General features: G+C 48.8%; 1 protein-coding gene across 1 annotated transcript; it reads right to left on the bottom strand.

Moving 5' to 3' along the window:
- On the bottom strand, positions 1 to 26,632 carry LOC134016854 (protein unc-13 homolog B-like; the record flags this gene model as incomplete). The annotated part of the gene is given in 38 exon segments (XM_062456114.1): positions 1 to 296; positions 746 to 905; positions 1,220 to 1,294; positions 1,677 to 1,733; positions 1,938 to 2,085; positions 2,544 to 2,615; positions 2,751 to 2,795; positions 3,093 to 3,216; positions 3,567 to 3,704; positions 3,914 to 4,002; positions 5,191 to 5,217; positions 5,543 to 5,563; positions 6,150 to 6,170; positions 6,578 to 6,604; positions 6,829 to 6,849; positions 9,155 to 9,184; positions 9,814 to 9,846; positions 10,292 to 10,330; positions 10,813 to 10,833; positions 11,870 to 11,947; positions 12,275 to 12,352; positions 14,338 to 14,481; positions 14,844 to 14,940; positions 15,690 to 15,816; positions 16,776 to 16,817; positions 17,440 to 17,475; positions 17,678 to 17,763; positions 17,961 to 18,169; positions 18,462 to 18,602; positions 19,196 to 19,285; positions 19,621 to 19,689; positions 21,892 to 21,926; positions 21,929 to 21,983; positions 21,985 to 22,042; positions 23,032 to 23,195; positions 23,768 to 23,883; positions 25,963 to 26,132; positions 26,491 to 26,632. Coding segments are annotated over 38 exon segments (3,368 nt in total), but the record flags the coding sequence as incomplete, so codon positions are not given.
- Between the last annotated feature and the right edge of the window lie 1,265 nt (positions 26,633 to 27,897).

Genomic DNA, 27,897 nt, shown 5'->3' with positions numbered 1-27,897 from the left:
CAGACGCCCCTCCTCATCGGCCCTCCTCGAGCGGCCGGGTCTCCGACTTGATCCGGACGAACTCCTTGGCCACCTCGTCGGCGGGCCGCTGCGACAGGATGCGCATCACCGTGACGCCCGTCTCGTCGGCGTGCGCTCGCGCGCCCAGCGGCGTCCAGCACACGCAGCTCCGCCGCTCGGCCACGTCGCGCAGCTGCACCACGGCCACGCCCACCAGCCGGTCAGCGCGGCCGAAGCAGTAGTCCTTCACCGAGATCTGCAGCTCGTAGCAGTCGGGCGACTCCTTGCCCAGCACGCTGGAAGGGGGGGGGGGTGGTGGTGGAGGGAGTCATTGGAGGGAGAGAAGGGACGGGAGGGAGGGTGAGGACGAGGGGGGGAAAGGGAGGGAGCAATGGTGAGGGGTGAGGTTGAGGAAGGAGAAGGGAGAAGAGAGGAGAAGGAGGAGGAGGAGAGGGGAGGAGGACAAAGGGCGGGAGGACGAGGAAGAGAGAGGAGAGAGGGGAGGAGAGAAGGAGAGGAGGAGGGAGCGATGGAGTGAAGAAAGAGAAAGATAAGAAGGTAGAAAAGATTGATAAGAGGTGTACAGGTGGCGGTGGGTGTGTATATCTACCAAAGACCTGTCTATAAAACGAGACCAGTGAATGAACCGACACACAGTCACTAACGGCTGCTCTATTCCTTTTCACAGGCTAACCTAAGTAAAACTGAAAATCTGCTCCGAGCCACACATGCAGTCGACACTCACAATTGGAAGGCCTCGTTGTACTTGGCCGACCAGCTGTTGTTCTTGGACTTGGTCGTGAACTTGCGCTTCTTGTCGGCCAGGAACGGACCAATCAGGCTCACCTCCACGAAGGGGCGGAACATGCCGGATGTCTGCCACTTCATGTCATTCACCGCCAGGACTGATGGAAGGAGGAGGGAAGGAAACATCGACGACGAGCGAAACATGGGAGGAGGAGAGGGGGAAAGGGAGGGGTTAGAGAACAAAAGGGTTCCTCGAGGTGTAGAGAGAAAGAGAGAGAGTTCCTCAAGGTATAAAGAGAGATAAATCATTTTAAAAAGAAAAACAGAGACAGTTGTTGTGTTGTTTTGTTAGGTATGTGTGTGCGCGCGCGCGTGTTATGATGTTGTGATACTGGCCAGCATTATGACCAGAAGAGCTGTGTGTGTGTGTTCTGTGTTATGGTGTTAGCCGTGTGTGTGTGTTCTGCCTGACCTCTGACGTTGACCTTCCCTGGAGCCATGTCCACCTGGATGATGGCCTCACCCACGGGCTTCTCCACCCCGGAGCCTGGCAGTCAAACAACACCACAGTTACTCAGTCACACTACAACCTAGCTTTACCAGTTACTCAGTCACACTACAACCTAGCTTTTACTCAGTCACACTACAACCTAGCTTTACCAGTTACTCAGTCACACTACAACCTAGCTTTTACTCAGTCACACTACAACCTAGCTTTAACAGTTACTCAGTCACACTACAACCTAGCTTTACCAGTTACTCAGTCACACTACAACCTAGCTTTACCAGTTATTCAGTCACACTACAACCTAGAATTCCCACCCTGGTAAACTGAGATTCAGACACCTTCGATCCTTATGGTTGATTCTCTTCTATTTGTTGAATCGATGTAGAATGTAAGCAAGTGTTTCATGTCTTTGAAGCCTTACCCCTGTCTGGTCGAACCTTCTCATTAGGAACGATCCTCATGCCCATCCCATTGTGCACTGAGAAACAAAGAAAAAAACATCTGTCCAGTAACAGTACTTGTCTTCTCAAGCGTGTGTGTGTATGTATGTGTGTGCGTGTGTGTTAGGACATGTTAGGGCTAGGGGTTAGAGATAACCTATTTTGAATGGAAGTGAATGGTCGGTATAGAAAATAGTATATAGTGTGTGTGTGTGTGTGTGTGTGTGTGGGGAGGCGGTCACCTTGCGCGTGTTGCGAGGAGACGAAGGTCTTGATGAGGGCGTCGGTGCTCTGGGAGTAGAGGGAGAGGGCGTAGCGAAGAGAGGCCAGCTCGGGGCTCTTCTCCACGTAGGCCTTCTTCAGGCCGTTCCCGCCGGCGTGGAAGTATTGCTGCAGGAGGCCGAGACAGGATTTTGTCGGATTTTGTGCGACAGTTTTGTTGTTGGAGAACGTGTGTTCCTAAATGTGTTTCGGTCCTGTATTTGGGTGCGTGTGTGTATTTGGCGGCGGGGGGGGGGGGAGTGAGAGAGACATAAAGACTGATTCGGTGTGTGCGTGCGCTGGTGAGACAGGTAAGCGTGGTAATCTGGGAGCAGGGAGTCAGGTGGCTGAGCGGTTAGGGAAGCGGTCTAGTAATCAGAAGGTTGCCAGTTCGATTCCCGGCCGTGTCAAATGACGTTGTGTCCTTGGGCAAGGCACTTCACCCTACTTGCCTCGGGGAGAATGTCCCTGTACTTACTGTAAGTCGCTCTGGATAAGAGCGTCTGCTAAATGACTAAATATAAATATAATCTGTGTCAGAGAAGGACAGAGATTGTACTGTGTGTATGTGTGTGTGTGTGTCCCACCTTGATGGTCTCCAGCGCCGCGTCGATGATCACACACTGTTTAGGTGTGAGCGTCTTGGTCTCGCCCCCTCCCTATTGCAACCAAAATGACGGACAGGCATTAGCCACGCCCCACTTCCCCGGGAAACATGACTATTACTTGGGGTAGAATTAAGTTGCAAATGGGGACACAGTGAGAGAGGGAGTGGCAATGAAGGTCTGTTGTACCTTAAGGTTAGACAGCCCCTTGGCAGCGGTGAGAATCTGTGCCCCCTGTAGAGGAGAGGAACAGCAGTTATTATGTGATAATCATGGCCTCCACAAGAGGGCCCCAGAGCATCGCTGTGAGCTTTTACCAGCCGCCTGTTGTCTTCTTGTCTGTGCTGGTGGAGAGGCGCAATATAGGCTCAAACGTGCACTGGGCATGTACTCGTGCACACACACGCACACACACACACACAGATTAATACACACGCACGTTCCCCAATCCCCATCTTCCCTCTAAATACGGGGGAACAAAGCAGCAGACACACCGTCTGTCGTGCGCTCTCGCGCCTCTCTCGCACTTACAAAGCTGTCGTTGCTCTGAGGCAGGACGATGGTCTTCTCCAGGCTGCTCAGCACCGTCTTCCACAGGTCCTTCAGGATCCTCTTCAGAACCGACTTCTCGCACGTGTCCGCAAAAATGCTCAGGCTGGAAACCAGAGGACGGGGAGAGAGGAGAGGGGATGAGGGGGAGAGGATGAGGAGGGGAGACGTGTTTTTTCAGACGTCAGTTTCATAAACCCCACCAGAGCCAGCCACCATGCTGATAAAAAAAAAAAAGAAGCCTGACTTCACATAACCTGCAGGGCATTCTTAACCAGAATCCGACTGGCATTCAAACTAGAAGCAGACACGCACAACCCCCCCCCCCCCCCCCCCCCGGATCAAGTCTCCGGATAGAAGTTGACAGCGCATGCTTTATTTAGCAGGCCCAGTTTGGACGTTCTCTTTCAAATACTTTCAAGTGTGGGGCCTGTCGCTACACCCTGCCACACTCACTTTCCGTCCAGGAACTCCATGAGGGGACGGAGGATGTTGTCGGCGTCCGCCTCGGCCGCGTTGCGGTTGGGAGCTCCTTTGATCTGGTAGAGGAGCTCCGCCATCTGGCGCATGCAGCTGGTGATACGCGCCAGGAAGCTAGGGGAGACGGCAGGCGGTTAACGACGGAACCATCAGGAATGAAGACGAGTATAAACGGACGGAAAAAAAACACGAAAGGATGATTCATAGCATGGTCGAGGACCACCGCCGACGGAGGAGAATAGATAGATGGAGGGCCGAGGGGAGGAAGGATCATTCCAGAAGGATCTCGGAGGTGCGTGTGGGTTTTCGGATGTCACTCTCACCTCTTGCCGAACATGGCGCTGAAGTTGTCCAGCACCATGTTGAGTTTCAGCTGCAGGTCATTGAGAATGTCTGCTGCCTCCGAGTCCAACTGCACATTGAGTCAGAGCAACACACACACACCAAAAATGAGCATTGAAGAATTGTTCTCTCTGGCTTTAGCTAGTGCATATAACTTCAACACATACTGTAACACCTGGAAGGTAAGTCACCTGTTGGTGAACAACTGCAATTACCTGCGAATTACAAGCAACCTTGGACTTGTCATGTGCATAACATTGCCTGCTACACCACAACTTATTGCCACAAATTAATTAAAACCCACTCAGCCTCTTATGAGACAATTCAGTAATCATTTCTCACTCAGAGGATCATACAGGAACAGAGAGACTAATGTTGTGACTGCTCTCACTAGACCCTGACCCAGTGAGTTAACCTCTTCTCCTGAGTTTAGTTAACATGCCTGCCCTAAAAGTGCATATTACATGTTTTATTTAACTGTTAAGTCATTTAAAAAAGATCTAGTACAATTATTATTCAGTTGATTTGTTTGGAATCAATTGTACATTGTCCTTGAGCAATGGATGAATACATATACAAAAAATATATATACAAAAACAGTTTTAGAAAGCACACTGCTGCTGAAAATTGAATGGTTATTCTTCTAAATGTCTTAGGTCTCTTAATATAGACACTTGTATTGCTAGGCAGATTTTTGAGGCCAGTCTTTATTGCTGTGCAGTACTAGTGAAGGAGTAGGCTGAGCCTTAGCCAGCTTCCTCTATCGCCAGGGGTTTTCCACCCTGGTCCTCAGGGTCCCCTGTCCTGTATGTTTGAGATGTTTTCCTGCTCCAACACACCTGGTTCAAATGAATGGGTTGCTATCAAGCTCTGTGGAAGGAAACCATCTCAAACATGCAGGACAGTGGGCCCTGAGGACCACGGTTGAACACCCCCTGCTCTACGCCATCAATCCAGAGAGCCACAGATCCCTAGCTACGAATGCCTATAAAACAAATCCATGTCACGGGAAGTTACTGAAACATCTATTATTTAAGAGTGTACCAACGATATACGACGGCTGTCTTTGAGGTAATTCGACAAAATACACTTGTGGCTTGAGAGTTGCGTGATCGACACACTCCAGAAGAGGAGGACTGCACACACACACGCACGCACACACACACACACACACACACAGTCACGCCCTAAGAGCATGCTCAGACGGCCTTCTGGAACACATGAGAAACACAGTCTGACCTTGTCTCTAATATCCTACCTTCTTTGAGCTGGCTGTGGCTTCAATCTTTGCATGTGGGACAGGGGGTGACAGAAAATAAGAGAACAGAGCGATGAAACAGTCACAGGGGGATGCAGGGGGAGATAGTGGGGGTGGCTTAATGTTTACTTGATTCTACACCAGGTTCCAAGAACACTGCAACACTATGTTGCTTCATTAGCTGGATGATACTTATTATAAAATGTCATGTGGATTCTGGCTACATGTGGGTATTAGCTACACAAACTGGATAATTAGGATTCGTCCACTACTTTGTAGTGTACTGTGTCACATATTTGGAAAATAGGGTGTCAGTTGGGATGGAAGAATGGCGGTAGGATGCCAAACAAACCTGGTTCACTTCCTCCTTCGACTAGAGAATGTGATGTGAAAAAACAAACATAAGCCAGGTTAAACAAAAGGAACTATTGAAACAGAACAGTAGCACACCTGTGAAAATCATTTGTTCTACAGTCTAGAGGGCATACTGTCAACGACTACCTAACCGGGATATTTTCTAACTTCAAGAAAACTATAATAATGTATTCTTTTCTCTGCCATCGCTAAAACTAAACGCTTCAACAAGATGCAAGTGTGCCCTCAAAAGAACTCTGGGAAGCGACTAAATCGCTGGCCAATCACTCATCAGTAATCGGGAGTCTGCAGACAAACTGGAGCCAACGATGAACTCGTCATGTTTATGTCACTGTAGTGCACGCTCGCACTCTCGCAAACTATTCAACCGGCTCGCAGCGCGTGTTCTGTTGATACGCATCGACCCCATAATAACCCCCTCCGGCGTGTCTCGAAGCGCGTCTCCCTCAGAGTGCCCCTGGAGCTGACAAGCCCTACTGTAGGAGAGCCGTGAGGATAGGTCTCACCTCCCCGGCCTCTCCCAGCCTCTCACACACACTTGATCTACACACACACGTCAGTATCGAGGCGCTGGAGCCACCCACCTGTTTGCTCTTAGCGTCCTCCTTCAGGGAAACGAGGAGAAGAGAACAAGGCGTTGAATAGGGAGCGACAGAACACAGGCAGAGTCTCACAGGGATGGGGGGGAGGGGGGAGGGGAAGAGATGGGAGTTCTGCACCGCTGTGCAGACGGGTTGAGGGAACTATACCGAGCTTCTAACGAGAGGAGGAGTGCTGCAGGGTAGCCAAAGGACTGTGAGAGACTCGAAACACACTCTGGGTTTCACTAGGTTGCGCCATGAAGGCTAGGAGCAGAACAGAGTCGGCTCTGACGAAAGGGCTCCAGAGAGTGTGCAGAAAGGCTTGTGTGTGTGTCTGAGTGTGTTTGCGAGGGAGGTCGGAGAGGGGCTGGAGGGAGATCTCGAGGCAGGGACTAGGAGGATGGGAGAGCATGAATCTCTAACAGACAGACCTGTTTCTCCTTGTCCTTCTTTTCGGCCTACAGATTACAAAAGTACAGACAGACAACTTGTAATTGCATTGTTAAAGTCACACCACCACAAACATGAATATACACGAACCAAAGAACACACACACACTAATATCCCTTTATCGAGTAACTGAATAAACAAAACCATTTGGAGTGGTTATTTGACTTTCCCCCCTATCCCCTCTCTAGTCATGAGGTGTAAACCACACACAGACTAGACGCAGGACACATACCCTGTCCTTCTTTGAGCCAGACTGGAAGGATGCAGAAAATGACAAAACAAAGGTGAATGACCGGCACAGACAAAAAGACATGAAGGATCAAAAGTTCCAACTTGAGTTGGAAAAACCCACCTTTTCCTTGTCAAGCTTTTGGAGAAACGCAACAGAAAAGACCAACAATTAAAATGGGAGGGAAATAAAACACCTACGTGTAAAATAAGAGGTAAGACACACGGTAAACCATTTCAAAAGGAATAACGACGATGAGACAGGAGATGATGACGGTGATGAGGGGGCGGAGAGACACAAATGAGGATAAGCCAAGTGAGTGTCGGTTCTGCAAAAGTTGACAGCCGAGGTGATACATGATTGGATAGGGGCTGGCGAGTTTGACCTCATGAAGATTCCAGAGTGTGGCGTGGGTGTAAACAGATTCTGGGGAGCCAGGATGTAAACAAACTGATGTTGGGGAGCCAGGATGTAAACAAACTGATTCTGGGGAGCCAGGATGTAAACAAACTGATATTGGGGAGCCAGGATGTAAACAAACTGATGTTGGGGAGCCAGGATGTAAACAAACTGATGTTGGGGAGCCAGGATGTAAAAAAACTGATGTTGGGGAGTCAGGATGTAAACAAATTGATGCTGGGGAGCCAGGATGTAAACAAACTGATGCTGGGGAGCCAGGATGTAAACAAACTGATGCTGGGGTGCCAGGATGTAAACAAACTGATGCTGGGGAGCCAGGATGTAAACAAACTGATGTTGGGGAGCCAGGATGTAAACAAACTGATGCTGGTGAGCCAGGATGTAAACAAACTGATGTTGGGGAGCCAGGATGTAAACAAACTGATGTTGGGGAGCCAGGATGTAAACAAACCTTCTGCTCTTCCTCACTGTCCTCATCATCATCATCAGTCTAAGAGCAGTCAGAGGAGACAACCACGTTCAAAAACAGACCTACTAAAAGCCCGGCCAAACTTACTTTGGCCGAATCAAAAAACAACCTACCTAACAACAAAGGTTCAATCTAAATATGAATCCACAATTGATTTGTCAAATCAAACGGGGTTGATTTTAATGTACGCCTTATATGACTATACAAATCATGGTTGTGGTGCCCTACAATCCAGTACAACAGTAGCACACAGACGACATCAAAACACACACAAATAACAGACCCCACATGAAGACAACACAACAGACACTACTGGTTTAGTTTTGAGCGAGGCGAGTTGTCTAAGCACACCACAGTGAGAACCACAACTCTCTGGTTCTTCTACTAAACCGACCTTCTCCTCCTTGTCCTTGTTGTCCATCTGAAGGTGAGAGGATGAGAGACGAGGATGACATCTCTGGACTACAGTCACTGACACCTATTCTACTGCAGCAGATTATTTAGAATCCGAACCCCCGTCAAAAAGGTATGTTTTACAACAGCGTAGAGTTGGTGCGTATCTGCATTATACTTGGAGTAGAATACGGCCATCTCTTGTATCTATAAATGTCTCTGTGGTTATTTAAACAGAGGCATTTAATTGGCAGACATTCCTAAACCGCATCTGGGTCAGAATGCTCTCCTGGTTGTTTCTAAAGTGGATGGTACTTGGGTAGGTCATCATGATCAGATTGGCGTTCCTAATCAACTTCCAGCTAATCAAGTCCCAGGGGAGATAGACAGGCATGCTCGACGCACACATTTAGTCCATACACACACTCATACACGCTCATTCTCCTGCGCCATAGCATGTCAAACTACAAACAACCTTTTCATTGTCCGTCAAACAACACACTCCTGACAACCGTAAAGGTGTGAAGGCCGGAGATGTTGAGCCTTAGGCAGCCGTCTTTCTCAAAATGAATAGAGCTGTTTATCTTTGACTAACTTAGACTACATTATATCGTACAAAGCCCTTTGTGTTACCAAAATGTTAACACCCACGATTATCTCCCTCCATCTTTTCTGTTTGTTCGAGGCTCCCTCCTGCGAGGCCATCAAGGGAGACATTTGTGCCTCAGAGGGAAACTAAAAGCAACATTTTGACACTCTTAAATTCAATTATCTGTGGGCCTTCTGTTAGTCTGTTGAAAGGCTTGCGTAAGAGCATTTTCCAGCCGTTGGAAACCTTAGTAGTGATCTCCGGAGTTCTGTAATTGGAGCCACTTTAGGAGTGCAACGTTTTTGATTTGACTGTCTCGGCTAACGAACACCACAGGACACCCCCTGTCGGGGAGCAGAGGAGCTTGGGTGGTGAATTACAAGGAGGCGTCCTAAAACAATCTGGGTAAACAAAGTCTGGCATCCTCCCAACCCGACCCTCCCCCCCCGGCACCTCACCTCTGAACCCTCTGAGTCCGAGCAGCCAGACTGAGCCGGAAGGCGACGAAACAAGAAAAGGAAAAGAATAATAAACAAAAATTAACATCCAACTAAAATGCTTATTCTATAACATAAAGGTATTTGTCATTGTAAACATTTACTGACATTGGGTGGGGGTGTGAGACCGATGCTATAAGTAGAGGTTACAAGCAGCATCGTGGAAACTTCCAGCATTGGAAAACTCTGTTTTTGTTAACCATTGCATCACTTCCTGTTATATACCAGAGCAACTTTACCAGACCAGCTTTTCTAACGTGCTCACCTTGGTTTCATCTGACTGTCGAACCCCAAACGAGGAAATACCCCCATAGAGAATGACAAGATCAAGCTAAAGAAAGCATGTATTTTGATGGACAGAGAAATATGTTCTGTGTATTAAAGCTAAACTCACTAGCAAAGGCAATATCAAGGAATCGGAAATACATCAAGCGCATACGGTCTAAGTGAGGCACACATAAGAGATGTTACGTCAATGACTCTTACCCTTTAACAAAGAGCTATGTATGTGCTGTAGTGGAGTGTCATTAACCCTTGATATAGAGCGCAGTGTTTTTTTGAATGGAGGGTCATTAACCCTTGACATGGAGCTATGTGTTGTTGTGAATGGTCATACCCACCAAGTCATCATCTCCCTCGTTGTCAGTGATGGCCTGTGGGAAACACACAGCTGTGAACCTCAGAACTACTCAGCCAGCCGTCTAAAACACACACACACACGCCCCCCGCACACAAGCCAAGCGTGGTAGCCTTGGAGGCCACCACCAACAGCACACTAATGAAACGATCTCGTCGCCGCACTAATTCGCTGTAGTTGAACAACATAGGTCTTCCTACTGACAACAGAAAGCTTTGAATACAGTCCAGTCAGTCTTGCCCAAGCGAACACTCAGTTTAATAACAACTAAAAAAACACCTGTGTGCTCAATGGTTGAGTGTCTGTATCTGGATTCCACATGTCAGAGAGTCATCAAAGCACCACAGGAGCACAGCTTGCTGCTATCGTAAGGCTACAGTATCCAGACAGGAAGTGGAGGAAAATGTATCATTGGGAAGAGTGATCTTGGCCCAGTGGCACAGATGCACACACACACCCACCTCCTCATCAAACTCCTCGGGCTCCTCCTCATTCTCAAGCTTGGGAGAGAAGCAGCAAGTCAGACACACACACAGCATTGACAAAAGTGTGTTGGAATTCCATAAGCGGAATCCTATGAATGATGTCAAGACGGAACAAGGATCCTGTACAACACTCGGGGAGGAAGACAGGAAAAGTGGGGTCTTAAACAAGAACAAGGGAGAGGTCTCAAAACTAGAGGTACCAGACTAGAAATACCAAAACTAGAGATACCAAACTAGGGGTACCAAAACTCCCACGGGACTAGAGGTAAACAGTGGAGCACAATGCTACACAGGCAGGATAACCATGGAACCACTTAGGAGGAGCTCCCTGGTTGCTGCAGGTAAATGGTTCTAGCATTGGGGTGAATCTGGATAGAGGTTTAAGGGTATTGACAGGTCAGGGTCGGGGGGTTTTATCAACATTTTCAGGGACCAGGCTCTGAGGAGTGAGGATAAGAAGGAGGAGGAGGAGGAACAGTGAAGAGGTGTTGACATACCCTTTCCTCCTCCACAGTGAACTGCAGAAAGACACACACACACACACACACGTTGAGGAGACATCCTCATACAAATACACACACACACTTTGAATCATCACAACTTCATATAAAACGACTATGGGGATGGGGTATAGATCGTTATAGCTCAGGGGTTAGAGCATTTGACTGCAGATGTAGAGGTTGCAGGTTCAAATTCCCCCTCTGTGTGTCACTTTGTTTAAAAGAGTCTAAAAAGTGCAAAATAAATACGTCCTTTTCAGCATGTGGACAGTGTGCGGAAGCGGACATGATTCCATCCGTATTCGGAAAGCGGTTTGATTGTTCAACTAAGATAAGTAGCGACATGGTTATGCGTCAGAAACGTGCGGCATCTGTGTGTGACAGGGTGTCTCTCGTGACCCGATAACACACGCACGCGTCAAAAACCTCTACGGGCTTGTCTCGAGCGAAGAGCGTGCATCAGGCTAGTAACACGTCGAGCTGGTTTCCCACCAGATGAGGAGATCCCACTCCAGTCTTCTCTGCTTCAGTTTTACTCCACGGAACACGCCCTCCATTTTCACCACAGCGCACACATCCAGCAATTACTATCTCCTCAGTGATGATACAAGACGTACTTCTGCCTAGATCAGGCATCATTTATAAAGTGTTTAACCCTCGTGCTGCCTTCGGGTCACATGACCCAAAGGTTCATAACGAACCATCATTGTGTTTACCCAATTTTACCCAATACAAAAACAAATAAAAATACTTTTCTTTTAACCTTCGCAATGTGGGGGGTCTGAGACAGCCCGACGGTTAAAAGAAAATGCTTCACTTTGTTTTTGTATGCGGTAAAGTTGTCGCAATACGACGGTGGGTCACAATGACTGATGGGTCAGAACGACCCGAGGAGAACACAAGGGTTAAGTTGAATTCCTGTAGTATTCATGAATGTTTGTGAGCTTTTATATTTTTATATATTATATATTTTCTATTTTTATAGGGGTGGACGAGTGCAGCTTACAAATGCTGGCTACCTGTCTCTGGCTCTCTCCTCCAGGGTCCCACTCACCTGCTTGGCCCCCATGGACTCAAACATCTTCTCCAGGAGCACTCTCATCTGCTGGATGTTGTTCATCAGCACGCAGGGCTGGGGGGAGGAGGACAGGGGAGTGTGGTGGTGGGGGGAGGGGGGGGGGGTGGTAAAAGAGAAGGGGAGAGAGGGGAGGTTAGTACAAATTGCCACAGAGCACACAGATATGGCAAAGGTCCACCAAGCTGTGGTTTTAACAGATTGCATTTCAGGAGAAAAAAATATATACATGTTGTCCTTCTGAAATCATCTTAGAGAGCATGGCAGAGGCTGATGGCGGTTTATAGAAGAGTTTGGATGTGCGTGTGTGATATGTGTGCGTGGCTGTGTGTGTGATATGTGTGAGTGTGTGTGAGTTTGTCCTGAGAGCACAGCATTACTTACTATCTTCTCCTTTTCACAGTAGGAGGGGAAGCTCTTCGACAGGATGGCACAGTACTGCAGCAGCACTTTGGTGATGGTCTGGGAGGAAGAGATAACACACATACTGTGGTGGAAAGTACTTTGTTAATTCTTAATTTGTACAAGCGAAATAAATGTATTGAAACCGCCATCTTCTTGACTATTCAAATCTACACAGTGCCACTAGAATTGTTCCACAACACATACACACACAGACAGACGCACACACACACACACTTTAAGCGACTTCCTTGGCAACACCCTACCTGACCATGACGTGAGGGTTGGAGGCCTGCCTCAGTAAATATCTGAGCTTTTTCAGTTTGTTTTTTCCCCCTTCATCAGTCTGTTTTGAATTCAAATAGAAAGTTTCACTCCAGAATGAAAATAAACTAACATTTAAAGAATGATTTTGACATTTGTATTATTATCACTGACAGAACTTAGAACCCCTTGATAATCATCTCATTATTGACATCCAACGCATTTATGAGTAAACGTTATTAATGACGCCACCGGGCGATCAATAAGATACTAAACATGTGGGAACTCATGTGGAAACGAACCATGTCTGGAACGCTGGGTTTAGGGATAAAAGCCAAGCTTCAAAGATGTGCTCAAGTGTGTCTAATTTATGGGATGGGGAGGGAGGGGGTGAAAAATAGTTCACTGTGGATAAGTACTCAAAAAGAATGATTTTATCCTTGTGACGTTTTCTTTTCACTGATGTTTTTTGGAAACTTCTTGAAACCTGGAGGACTCATTAAAACCGCATGAAAGCTATGTTGAGCATAACGATTCCCATCTCCTTATTTAATCTTCGCTTATACCAGTCATCATCTCGAGAATGCAAACCTGCTTTTGATGTTGCGGCTTAAAACAAAAACAATGTTATCGTTTCTTTGACAACGACTGGAGCTATCACTGATAGGAGTATCAACCAGGAACTGGATGTCACATTTACAAAGAGGATGTTTGAGGGGCTTTCGGGCTTTCTGAGACTTAGTTTGAGATGAGTCTCACTTCCGGATGAGACTCGGTCTAGATGAGCCTCAGTCTGGGATGGGCTTCCCAGAACACAGTGTGCTGGGTCAGCCTCCCCCCCCCCCCCCCACCTCGCCCCCTCATGAATAAAACATGACCGTCTGCTTTAATTTGTTTATTTGTTTTCCTCCATTGCTCCTCGCCTCACAAGACAAGTGTGACATCAGTCATTAACTAGGACCGTACAGACCTTAAGGCAAGAGAGAGAGGGAGAGAGACAGAGTGAGAGAGGGAGAGACAAAGAGGTGGAAGAAGAAAGTGTTAGGGAGTAGGGAAATATACAGAGAGAGAGAAAGAGAGAGAGCACAAGAAAGTATGGAAAGGAGAGAGAGATGGAGAAAAAAAGATGAGTAGGAGTGCATCAAGATAGCTTGCATGGACTGTTCCTGCTTTATGAGACTTCATTGTCCTGATCTCTCCCCCTCTCCCTCTCCCCCTCCCCCCCCTCTCCCTCTCCCTCTCTCCCTGTCATTCCTCTGGCTACATCACACCATCTTGACAGCCAGACCTGGCCCCCCTCCATCCAGGAAAACGGCTAAACGCTGACTTTGCACTCCAGCACCAACAATCTTAACGTAGGAAACCCAACCCCTGAAAGACACGCGCGGGGACTTCAAAGCTGCTGCGACTCAACTCCAGCACAGTCGGCTTCGCGGGAAGCATGAAATCCCAAGCTGCATATCTGAAACTCCCAGCACGGCCCCTGCGAGTCGCTCCCATCCTGGGGTGCCTCCCTGTCTCCAGCTTCTACACGCAGAGTGCATGTGAGCAAGCGAGCGTGTGTGTGTGTCCTGCGTGTGTGTGTGTGTCCTGCGCGTGTGTGTGTGTGTCCTGCGTGTGTGTGTTTCCTGCGTGTGTGTGTGTGTGTCCTGCGCGTGTGTGTGTGTGTCCTGCGTGTGTGTGTTTCCTGCGTGTGTGTGTGTCCTGCGTGTGTGTGTGTCCTGCGTGTGTCCTGCGTGTGTGTGTATCCTGCGTGTGTGTGTGTGCTTGCGTGGGCCTACCTTGGCGAAGCGGCGGTAGTAGTGGGCCACAGCCTTGGGGTCGGGGCAGTCCAGCTTCTTGATGATCTCGAAGCTCTGGTTGAGCTGGGTGAAGATGTCCACCACCGAGCTGGAGAAGAGGGCGTGCTCCGACGTCTGCTGGAACTGTTGGGGGGGGGGGGGAAGGGGGGGGCGAGGGGGCACAAAGGTTAGGGGGAGCAATGTCTCCATTCCTAGTTCCACGGTCAGGGCGAGCTGCGCTCGGCATCGTGACTTGAATTCTGTGACCCGGTAATTCTGTGCCTCTATAATTATGTGGCCCTATCATTCCGCGGCTCTGTAATTCAGTAGCTCTGTAATCCTGCGATTCGGAAGTCTGTGACAAAACACGCACGGCGTGCGATTCACAGGAAGAGGTCGCTTTGTGAGGGACGTTCGACGCAGGACCCTCTCCTGCACTGGAACCCCCCCGGGGCCTAAACCCCGTGGCCGCGCCCACGTTGGGGATCACCGCGGCGGCCGCTCACCCCTTCTCTCTTGTCCCTCTCCAGGGCGCCGTGCATGAACTCCATGGACACGTCCTCGTTCTCCGCCAGCCAGGTCAGCACGAACTGGAGGAACCAGCTGGGGAGGAGGAGGGAGGGAGGGAGGGAAGCGGGGGAAATCGGACGGAGGAACAGGGGAGGAGGTGGTGGAGGAGAGAGTGAGAGAGGTTGACAGAAAAAGGGGGAGAGATGGAGGGGGCGAAGAAAGACGATGAGGGTTAAGAGAAAGAGTGAGAAAGACAGAAAGAAAGAGAGAGGAGAGAGAGAAAGGCATGGAGAGGAGAGTTAGTTACATACAGATATAATGGCCTAGAGACAGAACAATTTACCGCGAGAGCCTTAACTTTGAAGCGTTGAATGTGAGAAAACAAGTGATTTCAATAGAAAACCTGAAAGAGAGATCCAAGGCCTGAGATGACTATCTGAGAGGAGATTATTGTTAAGGATTTGTTTAAACTCTGTTCACAGTTTTGTATGTACTGTAGTGTGTAAACTGAATGTTTGCCACTGTGTTTTCCTGTTTCCTGGTTTCCATTTTACACACACACACACACACACACACACACACACACACACACACACACACACACACACACACACACGTTTGTATTGCTAATCTTTTGTGGACCCACAATTCAGTCCCATTCAAAATCCTGTTTTCCCTAACTCCTAACCCCAACAACCCTTAATGTAATTATAACCCTAAAACGATTATAATGCTAAGCCTCCCTAAACCCCCTTAGAAAGAGCACTTGAACATGAGAGAACCAAGAAAATTCACACACACACACACACACACACACAGCCACACAACCACCCGTCACTTACGAGGGGTATTCAGGGGTCGTGTCCTTGAAGGTGGTCAGCTCCTGGACGTACTCGTTGTACAGCCACTTGACCTTGAAGTGCAGGTTCATATAGTCGGCGCTCTTGCACAGCTTGTGCTTCTCGTGCTCTGTCGACACAGAGGGACACGGGTCACTTCCGTTTCCTGGCCGCTGCGGAACGCCTCAGAGGAAATGCTAAACCTTGGCGTAGACTGATAGAGTTTGATATTTCTCCGTTTTGAATTTTCTTTGGATTTTACCCAAGCAGAATGTGTCGCCGGTGTCTCTAGTATGATTTGTACTTTCACTACCGTGATGGACTAATAGTGTCCTGGAAGAAAAGCTGTTTGCTTTGTCACGTCTGTGTGTATTTGTGTGTGTTTCGCACACTCTGTGCTGGGGTCTGTGGCGTTGCGTCGTGGAGCAGTGTGGGTGTTCGACTACTTTGGTCTATTTATATCAAAGTGTGTACTTCATCCCTGCCCATGCGTGTGCCCAAGTCAGCGTTTACACATTTTCACCACAACATGAGGCTGTGGACCTCGCTGTTCCAAGAGCTGGAGGACACTGGCAGTGCCACCATCAGAGTGGGGAGATATACACAGACGTCGTCTGGTGAAACTAACACAATGCCACCAATGGGGGGGGACGACTTCTTAGATAGTCGCTCCACCCACAAAGGATCTTAAACCTTGTCTTTTCAAACAGCAACCATCTCTCAGGACCAAAAACTTGGATAGGATCTGGAATTGACTGACACTGGGAAACATTCAAAATGTGAAGATTCAACTTTCTGGGTGAAAGTTAGGATGAGGGGGCTCTACGGGGGAAGGGAGGGGGGGGGGGCAAGCGAAAGTTTGGACCACCAACAGAGGCTTTTGTCTATATTCAAGGCAGAAAATCCATGGGTATTCTGACGTGTGGTTGAGTCATGGTTCCTTGGGAGCTGATTTGTCAAGGGCAAGTGTGACAAACACAGACACACAAATGAAGAAGTCTTCACTACCTTACACTACACATAAATATAGATCCGCCTGCCATTGCACGCACGCACGCACGCACGCGCACACACACACACACACCTTACCAGCATAAAAGTCAAGTCGGCGAATGCGGAATGTGGGGGGCGCTGAGATGGCAATGAAAAAAGGTAGAGAGCGAGAGGAGGGAGAGAAGAGAGAGGGGAGAGGCAAGGTTGAGAGAAAAAGCGTGGAAAAATAAACATGTCACCCCATGATGAGTGCAGCGTAAGGATGGAGGGAGGGAGATGATGAAGGGGTAGAGTGACAGAGGCGAGACAGTAACAGAAGATAATGAGAGGCTCAACAACAAAAAAAGTTCCTTGCGTCCGGGAAACACATGAAGAGTTTGCATTTCAGCAGTAGAATCTAGTCTAGTCATCTTCAGTCCAGGATTTCTAGTAAAGACATAGAGTATATAAGAATATAAACAAATGTCTATAGGAACCCCTAGAACAAACCCCAGTTAAAAGATTTTCCTTAACACCACTTATTGGTTTTGATACATGAAAGACAACAGCACCCAACTAAGTTTGCGAAAAACTAAAAAACTTTCAACATGGGACAACCTAATATTAGAATTTGGATGTTGGTCCATAAGTACAAAACACTCTACTGCCACTTGAGCTAACTATAAATTAGCTAACCACTACCAATGAGCTAACCACTACAAATGAGTTAACCGCTACCAATGAGCTAACTCGCTACCAATGAGCTAAACTGCCACCTCACCGTGGTTCCAGTGGTAGTGGTCAATATTATCCAGGACTGAAGTATGGAGTGCAAGAAGAAAACAGGTTTATTTAGAGTTGTAGATGTGGAAGAATGCTGTCGATGAACTAGATGACCTACACAACCAACCTACACCTTGCACACCATATATATACACACGCACACACACTCATCCGTGCAATAACACACCAATGAGCATGCAACCAGTAGATACACCCACACACAACCACAGACTTACCCTCCAAGGCATATTTCATGTCCTGAGCAAAAAGTGTCCACATGACCTCAGCGCTGACCTTTCCCACGTCCAGCTCCTGGGGGAACCTGGGTTCAAAGGTCACAGAGGAGTCAGGCCACAGCAGAAGAATATCAGGCTAGCTTTTCTTCACAAAGAAGCTGAAGCGTGACGCTCTTTGTGTGTGTTGTCGATGACTCTGGCTATTGATGACTCTGTGTTGTGTGTGTGCATGTATACAGCTGGATGACTGTGCTTTTTTGTGTGTGTGTGTGTGTGTACTGACTGGTTGATGATGGGCGTGTAGGAGTTCTTGTCCTCTTCTATGATGGATACTATGAGGGTGATGAGTTTGGGCCAGAAGTCCAGGTTCTGGATACTCGGACCAGGCTCCTCAGGCTGTTTCTCTTTCTCCTCCTCCTCTTCTTCCTCTTCCTCCTCCTCCTCTTCATCCTCATCATCTCCTTCCTTCTTCTCCTTCTTCGCTGGCTTTGGCTGAGGGAGACACGGGTAGATGAATTGAGCCATCATATCGGCCACAGAGGAGGGGAGAGACAAGATAGCGCTGGTATTTGTTGTTTTCTGTGAAGTTATAGTTCTTGTGGAGAACACTTCCAGGGTTAGGGTTAGGGTTAGGTTCCAGGATCACGACACATTCGTTAACAGTTCACCTCGATAAAGTGCCGCCCATTATGGCCTTAAGTGCTACAAAGTCAACAATACTGTTTATTCATTTGGTAAATTTTTGGAGGGCAGGGCGGTTGACGTTTCCCCCGCGTATACTTACAGGTTCTACGGCGGGCTGGAACTGGCGGCTGTACAGCTCCTGGCAGTTGTTGAAGATGTACTCGTAGGTGGAGTTGAGGCAGGCCTTGACACAGTCGCGCACCACGTGGGCAGCCCTGGGCGGGCTCGGCAGCTCCAGCACCTGACCACCAGGGGGGGTCGGAGAGACACAGCGTCACACCGAGGCAGGCACGACCCAAACCCAAACACCTCTCTCTCTCTAATTTCTCTCATTTCTCTCTCTCTTTACCTCTCTCTATTTCTTCTTTCTCTCTTTCACACACACACACACACACACGCGAGAGAGGGCTTTCGATCGATGAGCATGACTAATGTGGCCGTGTGTGTGAACTATTATTGTCTGAGCTTTGATAAGAGGACCAAGATTGATCCTCTCTCATCCTCCTCTCTCCCCTCCCGTCGTAGAGGACAAACAGGCCGAGGCTACTTCAGCCCACCGAGAACTTGGCAGCCGCAGACACGCACACACCACAGACACACACACACACCGACGGACACACACACACTCACGCATGCACGCTATGACTGGCACAGGCATTACACTGTAGAAGACGTTGCTTTGACATACAACGCAGCACCGGGACACTGGTTTTGGACTGCGTGAGCGTGCGAGCGTTTGATCGATGGCGTGCGTGTGCAGGAGGACGTGTCGGCGTGGCGACGTTTGCACGCGCGAGACTCCTGCGTGTTTGAGTGCGCGCTGAGGCCGCCTACCTTCAACCTGAAGAAGGTGATACTGGTGAGAAGGTCCACGGTGGACTTGAGGTCTTGCAGGCGAGGCTTGCTGCTGGCGGGGAAGTTGTTCTGTTCAGCCACAAAGGACACAGGGAGGGGAGGAGAGGAGTGGGAGAAAGAGAAGGAGAAGGAGAAGGAGAAGGAGAGAGAGAGAGAGAGAGAGAGAAAGAGAGAGAGAGAGAGAGAGAGAGAGAGAGAGCGTTTGAGGTATGTCAACTTAGGGAGCTACCAATAAAGCAACAAATCAAGCGAGGGGTATTGACTGGTGTAAATCATGGGGCTGATGTCTGGTTCCGTGAAGTGCCTGGGCCCATTTAGGGAGCTACTAGATGGATGGGTCTAATGCTATACAGTAGAGCCACTGGATGGATGAGCCTAATGTTGCACGGTAGAACGGCACTCACGCGGTACGTGGAGAGGTCAATACGGAGAGAGTTGTGTAGCTGATCCAGGAGCTTCACAAAGCGATCTCTCTGTGGAGGGAGGGAGAGAGAGAGAGAGAGAGAGAGAGAGAGAGAGAGAGAGAGAGAGAGAGAGAGAGTGACAGGTGAATACAGGCAGCCAGAGATGAGAGTTAATGGAGAAGGCGAGACAAAGGAGGAGAGAGATATGTTGAACACGTCTACACAACATCGTACAAGAGGGGTGACACTTGTCTAGACAGCGAGGGAGATATACGGACACAATCAGTATGTATAGGGACTACCTGTGAGCTTAGAGGACAGATAGAGGTTGTGTGTAAAAGTGAGTGTGTGTCTCGGTGTCTACTGAATATGCACACGGCACTGGTTGTGTAAATAATGGTTGTGTGTATATATGTGTGTGTGTCCGTGTGTGTGGGGGTGTGTATGTGAATGTGTGTGCGAGTGTTAGAGGGAGAGACAGTCCTTGCATATCTTCTTTCTATCAGACATTAATTGGAGGAGAAAGGGCGAGGGGTGTCCAGTGGCGGAGAGACAGCAAGAGTGAGAGAGACAGAGTGAGTGGTGGAGAGAGAGAGAGAGAGAGAGAGAGAGAGAGAGAGAGAGAGAGAGAGAGAGAGAGAGAGAGAGAGAGAGAGAGAGAGAGAGAGAGAGAGAGAGAGAGAGAGAGAGAGAGAGAGAGAGAGAGAGAGAGAGAAATCTTAGGGTGGGGGACAGGACACTGATCATGATTTAGAGCCTGGGGGGGACTGAGAGAGCCGTCAGAACAGACAGGTTTTTTTTTTTAAATCTTCCTGGCAGACACAACAGCCCTACACACACACACACACAACAGCCCCCACCCCCTCTAGGGAAGATAATGGATTTTGTTCCATCACAAATAAAAACAAAATACAACCACACTGTCCTTCCCCAAATCTAATAGGGACACCACAACCCCACCCCACACACACACCCCTGTCCCTGCTGCATAGACACAGGATTAAGCTCCCCAGCTAGCAGTGTTAGCCTTGGCTCCCTGACAAACCCACTGGAGCTGGCATGGGATTGTTGGGGAGAAAAATCCGGAAGGATGAAAACAAAAATCGAGGAAAACAAGAAAAAAACAGAGAAATACATCTGTATACACGTATGCGTGCCCACACACACACACACACTCTTTGCTCTGAGCCATGGGGGGACAAGCCAGACAAGGTCACAGCAGTGCTATTAGACACCCTTCTAATCCAAAGAGTCAATCATTGAAAAGGAGGAAAAGATATCAATATGGCCTCCATAGATGACGGATATGGATCACAAAGACAGGGTCAGAGAGAGAGAGAAGGAGTGTGAGAGAGACAGAGAGAAGAAGAGAGAGATGGATGTAGATAGATGGACGAGAAGGCCGCGTAGCAAGACTGCTAGAGGCCGAAACAGAAGTCAATAATCTTCCTCCCTCCCCCCAGGAGAAGGCAGTGCCTTTGTTCCCCTCTCTGTAGGCATCTGTCTTTCAGCAGCGCAGGGGAGAAAACCTGCCTCCCACGAGAAGTTTACACCGCAGCAAGCTAGGACACCCAAAATAGGAACCCTCTTACCCAAAACCACCTAAAAGAAAAAGAATCGGGCTAAAACTATGAAAAGAAAAAAAAGACAGGAACTCGAATAGATGATCAACCTGGCAACCCGTCACAGCCTTGCAACTCCGGACTTTGATGATTATCTCAGGGGAGCACCTACAGATTTGGCAATTCTGGAAATAAACGTGTCTCTCTGGGGGTCCATTGGACTGCCTGCACACTGCCCCGCAGTTGCTCATATATCACTGCAGTCCGACTGCAACTGCCGGGGGGTGGGGGGGGGGGGGGGGGTTGGGGGGGAGACCTACGGGGAGCCAAAATGGTCGCCACTGTTCTGTTGGTGGTCATCTGAACGGTCAGTACAAGCTGGCTCTGGCTCTGCACAGGGTCTAATCTGGTTATTGTGATGCCGTTCATATGGGTTTCCATGGCTATATGGGATCCAAGTGTGTTTTATGTTCATTAATTGACGTTGTTGATGATGCGGCCCACTACCACTCCACAGGCAAGGCTAAGTGTACTGGGCTCCACTAGCCAACACATCCACTGTGGGTGGTGAGCTCGTGGTTTTGACTGTACCTCAGTTTGAGTGTGCCTTCTGCGCTTGTACGGTGCGTGTGTGTTTGCAATTGTGTGTGTACGTCCCGTGTGCGTGTGTCCCGTGTGTGTGTGTGTGTGTGTGTGCGTGGGCCCTCACCCCAAAGTTGGAGGCGGCGAAACGGTCGCAGGCGTCACGTTGGTGGAGGCGGTGGGGTGAGCGTAGAAGGCGTTGATGTTCGCCAGCAGGGTTGCTCATGACAGCCGGGATGCCTGACAGCATGTACTTAGAGGACAGGCAGGCGAAGTGTCTGGTGAAGGGGGGGAGGGAGGGAGGGAGATCATTGATTTAGTCATTTTTGCCAGGGCAAATGCTAAAACAACTTTGTGCTTTTCATACATATTTCATCCTCTTTAAATTGTAATATTAACAGTTGCTAGGATAATATCCTCACTGCCTGTTCAAGACTGCGTGTGTATTTGAGAGAGAGAGAGAGAGAGAGAGATGAGAGAGAGAGAGAGAGAGAGAGAGAGAGAGAGAGAGAGAGAGAGAGGAGAGAGAGAGAGAGAGAGAGAGAGAGAGAGCGAGAGAGAGCGATGAGCGCGAGAGAAAGAGAGAGAGTGTATGTGTGCACCTGTGTGCGTATATGGTGCACCATATACGCAGGACCGCGTATATGGTGAGTGTGTGTGGGTGTGAAACAGAGATTGCGTGCGACAGGGAGAATAAGACAGAGAAAGACAGGGGTAGAGATCTGAAGAGTAGGACAGTGAGCGTGTCCATGGATTCACCCTATGGTGTGTGTATGTGTGTGTGTGTGTGTTGAGTTCGGTTGGAGTCCAACACACCTGTGTATCACAACGGGAGCCCAGTTACATTTCCAATCTTTCCTCATTAAGAGACAAAACCATCTGCCTCGCAGATGAGCTACCGACCGCATTGCACATTCATATGCAGTGACAGTTTGCTGAAGTATGGTGCGAAAGGCGCTGTGAGGGTTTATTCGAGGTCGTGCCAGCGAAACGGAGCCACATTGTTCGGCCTGCCTCTCCGGTAACCTCCACAAGCACAGGGCTGCCAGCGCGTCGGTGACGCCGCAGCGTCGCCAAGAGGTGAAGTGTGTCCGTTATCAGTCTGGTGTGGCGTGGCGTGGCTAGATGAGGTGTTTCTGGCTTAGGAAACTTCGAACTTCGGAAACAAGTCGTCATTGGACTTTTTCTCTTTACTCCTAAAGCGCACACCCACACAATCTCTCTCTCTCTCTCTTTCTCTCTCTCTCTCTCTCTGGGCTGAACTCACGTCATGGCCTGGTAGATGGACTCGATGCCGTAGCGCATGGCGAACTCGTCCACGATGTCCTGCTGCAGCTCGTCAAAGTAGACCTTCCAGGCGTCGTCGCCGTACGCCACGGGCACCTTCACCACGCCGCCCCCCTCCAGGTCCGTACAGTGGTGGAAGATGTTCTGGAGGGAGGGAGAGAGGAAGGGAGGGAGGGAGGGAGAGCGGGAGGGTGGGAGAGAAACAATGGGAGGGAAAGAGAGAGGGATGGAGGGAAAGAGAGAAGCAGGGAGGGATGGGGAGAGACAGAAGGAGGGAAAGATGGAGGGTGGGAGATGGAGGGAGGGTGGGAAAGAGAGAGAGGGAGGGGAGGAGAGAAACAGAGGGAGGGATAGATAGAGGGAGGCAAAGAGAGGGGGAGGGAGGGAGGGATGGATAGAGAGAGGACCTCATAATTTCAATTGTTGCCCTCTAGGTGACGATATTGCCTCTGTCCATTCACTATAAATAGATTTAATTTGTTCCAGAGGCCATGATGTTTTTAAATAGGTAGTGCACATTCTAATGAGCAGGATGTTCAGCTGGTCTGGCCAGGCTAACCTGTTATTAGGTGCAAGGTACGGGTTCGAAATGAGGGGGGGCGGTGTGTGTGTGTGTGTGTGTGAGAGTGTTGTGGTATTTGTGCGTGTGTGTGTGTGTGTGTGTGTGTGAGGGAGTGGTATTTGTGTGTGTGTGTGTTTGTGTGTGAGGGAGTCACCTCATGGAGGCAAGTGTACTGGACATGGTAGGGTGCCACTTTCTCCTCTCCTTCAATTTCCACGCTGATCTGCAACCGGATGGCCCCCGATACAGCCGACCTGTCTGTTCTCTTCTCTGTAGACGACACGGACACACACAGATCAGAGAGACAGGCAGATCAGAGAGACAGGCAGATCAGAGAGACAGGCAGAGCAGAGACAGGCAGATCAGAGAGACAGGCAGATCAGAGAGACAGGCAGATCAGAGACAGGCAGATCAGAGAGACAGGCAGATCAGAGAGACAGCCAGATCAGAGAGACAGGCAGATCAGAGACAGGCAGATCAGAGAGACAGGCTGATTGGATAAACAGGCAGATCAGAGAGACAGGCAGATTGGATAAACAGGCAGATCAGAGAGACAGGCAGATCAGAGAGACAGGCAGATCAGAGAGACAGGCTGATTGGATAAACAGGCAGATCAGAGAGACAGGCAGATTGGATAAACAGGCAGATCAGAGAGACAGGCAGATTGGATAAACAGGCAGATCAGAGAGACAGGCAGATTGGATAAACAGGCAGATCAGAGACAGGCATATTGAATAAACAGGCAGATCAGAGAGACAGTTGCTGTACATGCTGCAATTGTGAAGTCAAATTGTTTTTTTTTTCACTTTTCACGTGACCACAGGTCACTGAGATCTCACATTCAAATAACCAGAGAAGATTGAGACAAAGTGCTTCGCTGACTGATGAAAACGTGCATCTCCAAGATGTTTGTGAGCATGAAATCACAAATTAGGAGGTGACTTGAATATATAGGGTTTTCCATCTGACGGCATCAAATATGGAATAACAGTCTCAACACGCGCAATCCAGCAAAAGCCAAACATGACTTCAGAGACCGTTGAGAGAACAGGAGCACCAGTCAGCCAATTATTGAAAGCATCAATTCACTGGGGCTCAAAAATATGTTTTTTTGATATGGAAGGGGGATCATTCTACAGATGTTTTCATTGTTTCATAATATTACTAAAAAGGCTTCATTGTAGAATGCCATATTCACAGTATTTATTTATTCACCTTGAATTCAAGAAAAAGAGTTATTAATTAACCATTAAAAGTTGTTTGGGCCTGAGTGCCCACCAGGAATTATCGTTAACATAGCTGTATAGATGATGGATAGGTCATATCCATATTGGATAAGTAATAGTGCTTGTTGACAGGCATATTTAAACCACGTTTGTTGCTTGGTGCTTGTTAGGATGCTAGCTTATTTGTGTTTAGAGAACACCTTTTCACCTTCAGCCAGCGAAGCTGCTGGTGAATATTCATCATCAGAAACATTGCCATTTGCTCTTCACAGGTCTGTTATCGATATGCAAAACAATCGCAAAGGCCAATCAAGAGTGTGTTCTTGTTGAGGTTTGTTTTCATGAAATGTAGTCTGACCAGATTCAGACATTTTATTTGAACTTAAACAAGAAAGTAAACTGAAAATGATTCGAGGTCAAGAAAAAGAAGGCCAAGTGAGAGACAACCACCATTCTTGCAACATTGTACCCAGCCTTTTCAATTTAGTCCTTGTTTGTTAACCAGTGTGGCTCAACCTTGTTCCTGGAGAGCTACCCTCCTGTAGGGTTACACTCCAACCCTGTTCCTGGAGAGCTACCCTTCTGTAGGGTTACACTCCAACCCTGCTCCTGGAGAGCTACCCTCCTGTAGGTTTTCATTTCAAACTTACCTTCAGCAAACACAGACTAATCACTAGGCTTAAAATAACACAGACAAAGACACAGACCAAAACAGTGCATGAGAAACCAGGACACTAATGACAAGGCTAATTTAGATGATGGCAGCTTTGGAGTGGAAGGAACGCTAATGGTTTGAATGGATCTTGTCGTTCTGTTTGGGCAGCAGCCCTTTACGCCGTTCGGGAGAAAGGGTAGGATTCTGTCGTAACCTAATTCAGTTCTCTTTTGTGTACGCTAATGGCTGTTTAAAAGCCCCTTTGATGTCTTGCCAGGGTAATAGGTTCCTTTTGATTCACTGAATACCAATGAGCTGAGAGGAGCTGTGAGGGGATGGCAATGCGACGACTGTGACAGGTCGAGCACTCGCGAAATTTCGAAGGCCACACACACAGACATACGCAATCCCAACGTTCCCCCATCGACCGGTACGCAGGCACGCGCGGCAAGGACGGCAGGTACTGACCCAGGTTGTACCAGACGTCCATCTCTCCGCTGAGCGTGCGCACCTCAATGATGCTCTGGCCCAGGAAGTCATCCGACTCCCTCTTCAGACGCTGCTTGACGCGGGACTTGATGTCGTCGTCCTCGTCCCACACGCGCAGCTTGATCCTGTCCGAGGAGTTGTGACACTCGCTGGAGCGGGGAGGGGGGGGGGAGGGGGGGAGGGAGGGAGGGAGAGAGGGCATTCATTTCACCTCCTTCTCTTGTGACACATTTGTAACTACCAACACCTCCGTGCATCAACGTTGAGGACACAGTGGGGATGTGAGGTCATGTGCACTTATCCTCTGAAAAGAGGAAAGAGAGAGAGAGAGAGAGAGAGAGAGAGAGAGAGAGAGAGAGAGAGAGAGAGAGAGAGAGAGAGAGAGAGAGAGAGAGAGAGAGAGAGAGAGGGAGAGAGAGGGAAAGAGAGAGTCGGGCCACGGGGAAGAGCACAAGGACCCAGCGGGAGAGCAGAGAGGAAGTGGTTTCGCCGTAGGGAGGGTCTCACAAGCTGAACTTCTCCTCCCACACGGGGTTGAGGTTCCCGTAAATCGTCTTGGTCCTCTTCTTGTTCTTCCCGACCTGGACGGTCACGTAGGGGTCGCTGGAGCCCGTCTTGTCTTTGGCCTGGAGACCCTGAGCGCTGACCACTGAGAATGACGCAGACACACACACACATAAAAAAAGGCATGAGTCGTAACGCTATGGCACAGCACACTGCATTTTATGGGGAAAAACCCAGACACTGACCACAAAAAAATTAAAACCCCTCACTTGGACATGGACACACACACGCAACTGTATACACCCCACCTCCACATACACACAGTTATGTAAATACAAGTCAGACCTATGAGTCACAGAGACAGGCCTGGCAGCTGCTGAAAATAAACTGCACCATTATTCTACACTGCATGTACAATATATATTCCAAGTCGCCAAATGTCCATCAATAAAAAGAGCAACTAGTTGTGACTCAGCACTGCATTATAATGAAGAGCAACTGGTTGTGACTCAGCATTCCGATTGTCAGGATGTGGCCAATCGGCCCTCAGAGTAAGAAAGGAACAGAGAGAGTTTTAATAGTTCCCTCAGTGGCCTTTGCACCTGGCAAACCAAGAGGTGCGGGAAACGAAAGACCCAAGACAGGGAAGGAGGGAGGGAGGCGCAAGAGAAAGAGATCGTTCTACAGGTGACAAAAATATTTGCTCAAAGAGACGAAAGCACCGCGCTCATTTTATGAACCGCCAAGACAATACGGTGCGTTTGTTTGCCTAGCCGTTCTGCTCCCGGCTCAGTTTCAAGCACAGCATCCAGGAGTTCTTTGAAAAGGATGCTTTCACCATCACACCACACATCACAAACACGTAACACACGGCGCTTACAAAAACCTACTTACAAATTGCCCATTTAAGCTTTCACACCCTGAGACTCCTATGTGAAAACCTGGCTATTGCCTCGGTGCGGAAATGAGACGCCTTAGCACTTTTACGGGAGAGAGAGATCCAGCCTTTCTAAAAAATGCTCTGGAAAAGAAAACGAAACGAAAAGACAACAACCAAAAAAACAGCAATCATCTCTCGGCAAGGCGTGAGGGCTTCCATGGAAACGCTGCCACGCGGGTGTGACGGCGCTCGGTTTCCGCGGCAACCGCGGCAGCCGCCCGTGGGGACGCGTGACCCGCTTCTGGGGGGGGGGGGGGGGGCAGTGTTTGCTGGGTCACACAGTCTGGGCTGAGTCTGAGGGGGAGGGTGGGGGGATGATATACGGATGCTGGGTCACACAGTCTGGCAATTGTGGCGCCTGCTCACAAACAAGGAACAAGCTTCCCCTTCTTCTACCCACAACTGGAAAAAGGCTTTTACCGTAAAATGATCATCTATGTGGTCTTCAATCATATGACCAGCGTTTGAAT

This window comes from Osmerus eperlanus, unplaced genomic scaffold (genome assembly GCF_963692335.1).
Source record: "Osmerus eperlanus unplaced genomic scaffold, fOsmEpe2.1 SCAFFOLD_328, whole genome shotgun sequence".
NCBI lineage: Eukaryota > Metazoa > Chordata > Actinopteri > Osmeriformes > Osmeridae > Osmerus > Osmerus eperlanus.
Note: the sequence above shows the minus strand (reverse complement) of the source record. Positions and strands in the feature narration are given on the sequence as shown.